A 9,567-nucleotide genomic window follows, 5' to 3' on the forward strand; every position below is an offset into this window, starting at 1 on the left:
TCTTGTAGACCAGGCTGGTCTCGAACTCACAGAGATCCGCCTGCCTCTGCCTCCCGAGTGCTGGGATTAAAGGTGCGTGCCACCACTGCCCGGCTCTTTTGTCTTTTTGAGATGTTTTTTCTCTGTAGCTTTTTGTCCTGGAACTTTCTACACCACAGATCTATACCTGCCTCTGCCTCCCATGTGCTGGGATTAAAGATGTGTGCCACTACTACCTGGCGTATTCTATGATGTAATGAACATGTGTCATGTGGATGTGGTCGGTTGCTTTTTTGTTAATAACTTTTTTTTTTTTAAAGACAGGGTGTCACTGTATAGGACCAGTTAGAACTCACTGAGATCTGATCTACCTGTTTCTGCTTCTGGAATGCTGGGATGTGTCTCCACAATTGGCACTTTTCTTATTTATTTTTGTCCTATTTATTTTTATGCTATTTATGTACTTATTTTTGTGGTACTAGAGACCGAACCTTGGGCGTTGAGCCTGCTAGGCAAGTGTTCTACCATTATATTCTCAGCCCTCCATACTTTTCTAGTCTCACTAACTAAGTTAATATTTTTGACAACTAATTACAGGTATTAACTAAAAAGGACAAAGTCTACATTGTTTTTCCCATCTTCTAATTCCCAAGGTCCTAAAGGAAGGCTAATGAATTCATAAAATCAGAATTCGTTGGCAAGATCCCTCTGATTTATTGTTTTTCAGAGGAGAAAGATCATCCAACAATGATTTACTGAGCTCTAATGTGTCAGGTACAGGTGCCGGGAATACAAACAGACAAAGTCTCTGCCTTTGAGGAACTTACATTTATTTTTTAAAAATATCTAATATATTTGTTTACTTTATTATTATTTTGAGATAGGGTCTGTGCAATCCAAGCTAGCTTCAAATTTATGGTAAACTCCCTGCCTTGGACTCTCAGGTGCTGGAATTGCAGGTATGTACTACCACACTGGGCTTGTGTTTTTATTTTTAATTGCTAAAACAGAACTTCCTACTGTCAGATCATGAAAAGAAAAATACAACTTAGATTCTCAGACATACTAATTTAAATAACAGTCTGCCACTGATTCTACTGCCGTATCAAATAATATAGCCTATAATTACAGCGAAAACAGAAGGTATTCTAGCTACACAACTGCTATTTTCTTCATAGCTTGTTCTTTGCTAGTACCTGGTCTGTATTTATTAGTGAAAATTAAAGCTAGCGGCTATAAATGTATTGGCTCAATATTGGTTACGAAGCATAACCTAAAATTCAAATGATCTAAGGCAGGTACATGGATTATAATAGTTGTAGATATAAACACAAGATTCTCTGAAAATATTCATATTTTTACTGTGTACCTGAACCTGTGAGGTGAATGCAAACTGCAAAGCCATATGCTTACTGGAGTTAAGCTATGGCTCACACTTCTGCTTTTAGTATGGCCCAAAGACATATTTACTAGATAATCACACCTTTGGGAACACAATGGTTCTTCCAGTTTATTATGTCACCTACCCTAACAGTGACCACATAATGTCTTAACATGGCTAAGGATGCACTATAGGTTTTTTTTGTTGTTGTGACTTTCAAAAGACTTCATGTGATGATCAAAATACCTTTTAAAGGTCAGTAACAATAGCGTTAGCCTATTTACCAGGAAATATTAGATCTATCCTTAAGATCAGGCAATTATACGAGCAGCGATTGGATTTATCGTTAAAACAATCAAGAAGAAACAATTCCCATCGTTCAGGTTTTTCAACGGACCTCCTCAGAGTAGGACCTGAGAACGTGGCAGCGGGCCTAGAGTGCAGAGGAATTGTCTTTACAACAAACAGCTTTGGTTCTCGGAAGATGGTCAGACGGAAGGGCCTTTGGCCGCTACCAGTACTTTGCCCAAGGGAGTCCCTAAGTTAATATTAACTCAAGAGTTCCTCTGGTCAGAACGTCCACATAGACTACCGTTCAACTTTGTCTCTATTTGTAACAACAAATTCTGCACGTATCCATCTTCTCGGAGATCTTCCCGTAAGGCAGCCGGCTCCGGGTCAATCAGGGTAGCAGAGCCTGTTCCTCCAATCTTCCAGGGGTGAAAGTCCGACTGTGTCAAATCCTGGAAACCATGGCCAGATGTCTTTTCACTGCCTGTTCTCATTGACCTCGACAGCCTCAGCTCCTCACCACTGACTTAAGTCCCATCTGGGCCCGGACCCATGCTGTCCACTCAGACTGGGCGCTTTTCACCCTTCCGCCCTCGGGAGAACAGATCCTAGTTCGGCACGGACAGACACCAGGCTACCCTGCTCGGCCTGCCTACTGGCTCGATTTCGTGCTCATTTTGAGAAATCCGGTGCACAGCGCCGATCAGCCCGCGCGATGGCACAGGGAGTTCCCCCCACCAAAACACGCAGATTTCGAAAGTCGGGACCCGAGAGAGGCGGCTGCGGTCTCGCGAGAAGAGGCAGGCCCCGCCCGGAGTTCGCGGCCCCTCCCGGCCACACCCTCCCCACGTCCCCCGCCCTCCCTCCCACACTCCCCGTGGCGCGAGCGGCTGACTGAGCCTGGAGAGGAAACGGCATTCGCAGCCGCGCTCCCGCCCAGGCCGGCCCTGACGCGGGCCTCGTCAGCCGGTAACGGGGAGCAGAGGTGGGGGTCAGGGAGGCGTCCACGAAGTCAGTGAAGGTCAGAACCTAGATCCCTCCTCCGACCCGGGTGAGGAACCGGTCCGAGCTTGCCCCCACCCCCGAACTCTGCAGAGCCGAGGCGGGGTCGACCCCTCCCAGGGGCGGGGTGGCGCCGGGCAACTGCAGCCCAGGGTCCCCCACCTGGGCGGGGCGCTCCGAGCGGGGGAAGGGGTCAGTGGCTGGGTGCGGGTATGGGCTGTGGAGCCGAGGCGGGAATGAGCTCCTGGAACCCCGACTTCCGAGCTGGGCGGGGACGTCCCGGGGCCAGCAGGTCCTTTCCGCCTCTCCTTTGGACCCTGACTGGAGGCCAGCGGGCGGAGGGGTGGGTGGGGGAGGGCAGGCGGTGCGAGGGGGCGGGTCCCGGTGCTGCGGGCCACTGATTGGCCGAGCGCGTGTGGAATCGGGTGATGGGAAACGCACCGCGGCTCTCCCGTCCTCTCTTGCTCCGCGCCCCCCCCTTTTCCCCCGTGGCGAATGTGCTGCGAGGTGGCGGGTGCTTACGCTCGCGGGGTTTGGCTGTTGCAGGCAGGAGCTGGGAGGAGGCGGCAGCGGCAGGAGCAGCGGCGGCGGCGGCAGCGGCAGCTGGGAAGAGGTGGTGACGGTGGCAACGGCAGCGTCGGGGACCATGGCGCGACTGGTGGCAGTGTGCAGGGACGGGGAGGAGGAGTTCCCCTTCGAGAGGAGGCAGATTCCCCTCTACATAGACGACACCCTCACGGTGAGCGGGCCGGGCCGGGCTGGGCCCGCTGCTGCCCTGGCAGCTGTTTCCCCTCCTCCCCCTCCCCCAGGCCGAGCGCTGCGCACTGGAGAAAGAGTGTGTTGCAACTCCTAGGCGAGGCCGCCTTCTCTCCGACAGGCCCCACAAACTCGCCTTTGCAGGGAGCCCCTCGGTTCCCTTGGCGGGCCCCGAGCCCAGCGACCCGGACGCACTTTGACGTCCTCGCCCCAGGTCTTCCTCCCTTTCAGAACTCCTTCCTTGGAGACGCTGCTTTGCCGAAGCACGCGACCAGGAGAAGGGTTGAAGGAGCTGGGCGTTTAGGGCCTACCCCCTACAGAAACCACGTACCCTCCGGGAGGCCTAATTATCTGGAAATGTCGCAGCTGCACTGCTACCGGTGTATTTTCTACTTTAACACTGTAGCTATCACGACAGGGCAGAGGGACATTCTCTTGCACACTGAAGATTCCACTAAAATGATTTGATTTTCTTATACGTCTCGGATTGCCTCGTATATACTATATATTATTATATATTATATTATAGTTGTGGAAATGATTGTGTTAAGCCGTGACTCTTCAAAATAGGCCTTCTTGGCTTTTATTTAGTTCACAAGTAACCTTTTTTTAAAAGACCCAATTATTGAATGTGTAAACGTAGTATGGGTGTAGAGACAAACGTGGGCGGCTCGTTGTTTGAAGACTTGGTGTTAGTATACCATTGCCGATCCTCTCCACCCTGTGTTACAGTACTATTTCCTCTAAAAGGAAATGGCAGAAATTTTGAGTTGATTCTGAGCAGGAAATGAGTGCAGTTGGTTGCCACTGTTTAAGAAATGAAATGAACCCTTTCTGAACAAGTTTTGAAATCTGCATTTTGTTGCTGACACTCTTGGATTATACACTCACCGGTTGATCTGATGTATATGTCTCTCCATCTTCTAACCTTTGGCTTTTTTGCCTTTCAAGGGCAGATCCCTATCTTCCTGAAATTTTTTTTTTGCAGGTATCTAGAAGGTTTTAACATTTTATATAAAATGCAAGTCATTGTAGAGATGTCAGTCAGTGTGTGCCTTTCTTTTTGCCAGTCTCAGTTAAGAGCTGCAGCATTTTTAAAGGATTAGCAGAGCTATTGACTGCTTCACTTCGACGGAACTTTGCAAGCGAAAGCATGTTTTTTTTTTTTTTTCCTTTTTACTTCTAATGAGACTTGGTAGAATGATTTGACTTGACATAAAGTAGAATTTATGTTGTATGTACTGTTTGTGGTTTCTTATTTTCTTGCATTATAACTATAATGGGTTTGTATTTAAAATAGTTAAAAAAAAACCAAACTAGAACACTGACCAATGAAATGATTTCTTTCTCAGTGAGACAACATTTGATCGTAGTTCATCTGTTATTTACCTTTTGTCCCCTTCAGCGTATAACCTTCTGAAACACTGTTTGATATCAACCTTTTGTGTGCACATGCATTTTTTTTTTAATCCCGAGGTTTGAATATTACTTTTGAATAATGGTATGAAAAACAGGGAACACCAATGTAAATTTTGTGTATTACAAATTTTAAGGCAACTCACTTTCACATAACCACCTTTGGTTCACCTAATTACTGTGAATGCAGTAATTAATCGACACATTATAAATTTATAAAGCACTTAAAATGGACAGTATGTGCTGCATTCTTAGTGAATACCTTCTGTTATTTAAGATAAAGTATTTCATAGATAAATTCTATTGTGTTTTAGTTTCACACTGCTTTTGCCTTGTACTGGGTGTCTTGAATTTTGCCTATTGTATTATAGACTTGTTACAAAGACATAATTTAAGCTTAAATATCTCAAAATAATAGGTATGCATTTTCCTTGCTTAGGAATGGATTTTTGTCATTAAGAAATGAATTTTGTTAGTTTGTGTTGGAAACTTGTGCACCATCATTGAATGCTGTTAATAAATTAATGTTAGTGAAAATTCACTTAAAGCTATGCCATATTTAGGGACTCAGGCTTCTTTCCAAGATCATTCTCAATCCCAGTTAAAGGGATAATGCAGAACAAAACACCTGTTGGGAGGGAAGTGGGAAGAGGAAGCAGAGGTACGAGTTCTGTGTTGGTTCATTGATATTGGATGGCAGTATGTGCCCTGAAGGTTAACTTGGTTTGATCTTTGTTCTTAGGGACCTAAAGGGGGAACCTTGTGATCTTTGAGTAAATGGTTTTAGGAATCTTGTTTGCAGATAGAGGTTAGTCTAGTTACAATGCTTGAAATTTACATCATTTTTAGCAGAAATAGTAAAAATTTTATTCTTAGTTAAAACTGGTGATTTTAACTGGGCAGTGGTGGCGCATGCCTTTAATCCCAGCACCAGGGAGGCAGAGGCAGACAGATCTCTATGAGTTCAAGGCCAGCCTGGTCTACAAAGCAAGTCCCAGGACATCTAGGGCTGTTCATTCAGAGAAACCCTGTCTTGAAAAACCAAAAAATAAATAATAAAACTGGTGGTTTTTAACTTAGGTTAATAAAGTAAAATTAAGGTATTTGTATGTGAACAAGCCTCTTTTTTTTTTTTTTTTTTTTTTTTTTTTGGCTGTCCTGGAACTTGCTCTGTGGACAAGGAGAACTCAGATACTCGCCTGCCTCTGCTTCCTGAGTATTAGTTCTAAAGGTGTGAGCCACTACAGCCCATTTTAGAAGCTTCTTTTGTTACATGCTGTATCCAACATTTAAAGGGTTCCTGTGGTACTTCAGTGGTTTTGAACTATACAGGTGTAGAAGAGATCAGTCCTAAGTAACTAAGTAAACTTATCAATTGATACACAATTTAGGAAAGTATCAGGTTATGTAGCTATAGTATTTTAGAAGTATAAAATAGTTGACAGAAAGAATGCAGGTTTTATTTTAGACATTATCTTTGTAGAATTAGTTTCTTTCAATGAGATTAAAAATATTTTTATTTTATGTGTATGTGTGTGTGCGCCTGAGTGTATATGCACCATGTGTGGGCAGGATCCTGAGGGGGTCAGCAGAGGCATTAGATTCCCCCAGGAACTACAGTCCTCTGCAAGAGCAGTGTACACTCTTAACTGTTGAGCTATCTCTCCTTCTTCCTCGTCAGCAAGATTTGAAAAGGGGGTAAATAAAATTAAAAGATGCAGTTCTTATCAAATCTTAACAGATAACCACAAAACAAATTACTCTGTCTCAGAGAGAAGCAGCATTAGAGTTCATTCTAGTTATCACTACACACAGGCAAAGTTGAGCTACACTGTCCGGAACATTTTATACTCTCCTTTTTAAGAAATCTATGTATACGTTTATTTATTGTTTGTAGGTGTATATGCCATAGTACATATGTGGGAGTCAGAGGACAGTTTTCTTCCGCTGTGTAGGTTTGGGGATGGAAGACAGGTTGTCAGGCTTGACAGCAAGCACTTTACCTACTAAGCCATTTTGATGGCCCGCTCATATCTCAGCCTCTCAACTGGTATGACTGAAGATGTGTACCACTGCTTTTGTTGTGTTTTTAATGGTTGTGTAAGTTGTATGATACTCCATAATGTCCTTCTATGAAGTCTGGCTGCTAATTTTTGCTATGAATAATGCTGTAGAAATATGGACAATGCATTGAGCCATTAATTTTCCTCCCTTGGGCTTTTGGAAATATACTTCCTGAAGGATTAGAATGTTTTACAAGTTTCTTGATTCATACTGTCAAATTACTACAACATTTCTAGAAGACAACCCTTTTAATTCAAATTGATCCAAACAAACTGTAAACTGGGGTGACAGAATGGCTTAGTGGATAAAGGTGGTTGCTGCCACATGATGTGAGTTCCATTCTTGGGACATATGTGGTAGGAGGGAACAACTGACTTCTGCAAGTTGTCCTGACTTCTAAACGAGCATCTCTGGCATGCATATATGCCCCCCCCCACAAAGTAATAAATGGACTAGAAATTGGTAGCAGTTTTCAACTAAGCCTAAAAGGAAGAAAATGTTAACACCTGGGAATTAATAGTTTATCATTTGCTACAAGTATTTAGTGTTTTCTTTCAGCTTGCTAATATTTAACTTTCATGGGGGTGATTCATGTTAAAAATAGTTTTATGAGTAGTGACACTAGAGAGCAAAACAAAAATAACATTAATTTTGATAAATACAAACTTAATTTCATTGGTTAGAGCTCATGAGAATAGTCTGAAACCATTTTTTTTTTTTTTTGTGGTCAGGTAAAACTGGGACAGATGCTTAAGAGTGAAAGTCACTAATGGATGCAATAAACTTTACAAAGCAGTAATTGCTGCGCAATGACTTGTTCTATTTTTGGATGGCTCTGGATAGGTATCCTCATCATGCAGCTGAACACTAATGATTCCTCTGTGAAACCGCACCTTAAGTACTTTACAGGGCTGTCTTCCTTAGGTAACCTAGAATCTAAGATTAAGTCAAGGAAGTGGTTTGAAAGAATGGAGAAAATAGTGCAAGTGGCCTCTTTGCCTTCTACTTTTCTTTCTTTCTTTTTTTTTTTTTTTTTTTTTGGTTTTTTGAGACAGGGTTTCTCTGTGGTTTTGGAACCTGTCCTGGAACTAGCTCTGTAGACCAGGCAGCCTTCTACTTTTCTTACTGTTCTCTGAAAACATTATCATATACTAGTTGACCAAAAAACAATACAAATAAAAGCTGTTACCCTAAATGTTTGAAAGACGAGGTTGAGGTAGTTATTTATTTAGGACAGAATCTTTGGCTCAAATGGATGTTCAAGAGAATAGAAAGTATCCAGTTCAGGAAGGGCTCTGTGATAGATTTGATTTTTGACATTTATGCTGCTTGGTAAGAGACTTGACACCTGTATATTCGTTATTTTTTTCTTTTCCTTGGTATGTGTAGCATACGTGTGTGTATTTTACTGGTGTTTGAACTCAGTGTCTCCCATATGCTGTGCAAATGCTCTCTCTACTCCTGGAGCAAATATCCCCATCCCTTTAACGAAGTTTTTATTTTATGTATGTTGTTGTTTTGCCTACATGTATATCTATGAACCATGTGTATGTCTGGTGCTTTTGTCAGCCAGAAGAGGAGGTCTGATCACTTAAAACTGGAGTTACAATAATTAATTGTGAGCCCACTGTGCGAATGTTGGGAATCAAAAATGCTCTTCTGGAAAGAGCAGCTCCTAACTCCTGAGCCATCTCTCAATTGCCAACACCATCTTCCCCTTTAAATTTTGAGTTGTGGTTTCAATAAGATAGCCAGGCTGTCCCAAACCTCTTCTAAAAACTGTGTTTATTTATACATGTGTTTATGTGTATAAGCATGTGTATCTCACCCCATGCCCATGTAAGTGGAGGTCAGAAGACAACTTGGAGTTGTTTGTCTCCTAACGTGGGTCCTAGGGATTGAACTTGAGTCATCAGTCTTTGCAGCAATGCTTTATTTAACATGCTGAGCCATCTTGATCTTGATGGCCCTGGCTGAACTATTGATCCTTTTTCTTTAGCCTCATAAGCCACTGAATGATTGTAATTTTTAAAAGGTTGGTTGATAGGTCTTAATGTTTGGCTCTCTGCCTTCCACCTAGTTTTATTTTTGTTGTATTCTGAAGCCTAAACTCAGGACTGCTCATATTAAACAAGTGCTATACTCCAGATCATAAGTCTTGCTTGACAGCTAAATTTCTTATATTTAAACCCTGTGAGGTGATTCTAAAAGAATGTAGGTTAATTGAACTGTTTTCAGTGCTGGGGCCAATCCTAGGGCCTTGTTCATGGTAGGCAAGGAGCCACATTCCTCGCCTGTTAACTATTTTCAGTTTAGTTTTCAGGACCAGAATTTCTTAGTGATGATGGTCATGAAGTAGGGGATAAGGTAGGTTTTTCTGTGTAGCCCAGGCTGGCCTCAAACCCATGATTTTCCTGCCTTAGTCTCTGTGTGCTGGGATTATAAGTGTGCCATCATGTCTAGCTTGGACCAGGGTTTTCAATACCAGGATTATTACTTTAAAATTTGAGTAGATTTGATTACATTAAGTATAGTGGACAACATACATTGTTAGATATTTTGCTTGTTAATTAAAGTGATTCTCGCCGGGCGATGGTGGCGCACGCCTTTAATCCCAGCACTCGGGAGGCAGAGACAGGCGGATCTCTGTGAGTTCGAGACCAGCCTGGTCTACAGAG

The 9,567-nt window shown here is 43.0% G+C and overlaps 1 protein-coding gene across 6 annotated transcripts in view; it reads left to right on the plus strand.

Moving 5' to 3' along the window:
* Positions 1-2,537: 2,537 nt before the first annotated feature.
* The window catches only part of Ggnbp2 (gametogenetin binding protein 2), a 42,723-nt gene continuing 35,693 nt past the window's right edge, over positions 2,538-9,567 (plus strand). For 2 of the 6 annotated variants that reach the window (XM_026780223.1, XM_026780224.1), the window contains exon 1: positions 3,203-3,392. In XM_026780223.1, coding sequence (XP_026636024.1) covers positions 3,300-3,392 — 93 coding nt within the window. In that variant the 5' untranslated portion in view covers positions 3,203-3,299. Of the gene's footprint in view, positions 2,703-3,104; positions 3,393-9,567 lie in introns of those variants that run through there. The other 4 variants (XM_005350330.2, XM_005350329.3, XM_026780222.1 and 1 more) reach the window with 4 other exon arrangements.

This window comes from Microtus ochrogaster, chromosome 7, assembly GCF_000317375.1.
Source record: "Microtus ochrogaster isolate Prairie Vole_2 chromosome 7, MicOch1.0, whole genome shotgun sequence".
Lineage (NCBI taxonomy): Eukaryota > Metazoa > Chordata > Mammalia > Rodentia > Cricetidae > Microtus > Microtus ochrogaster.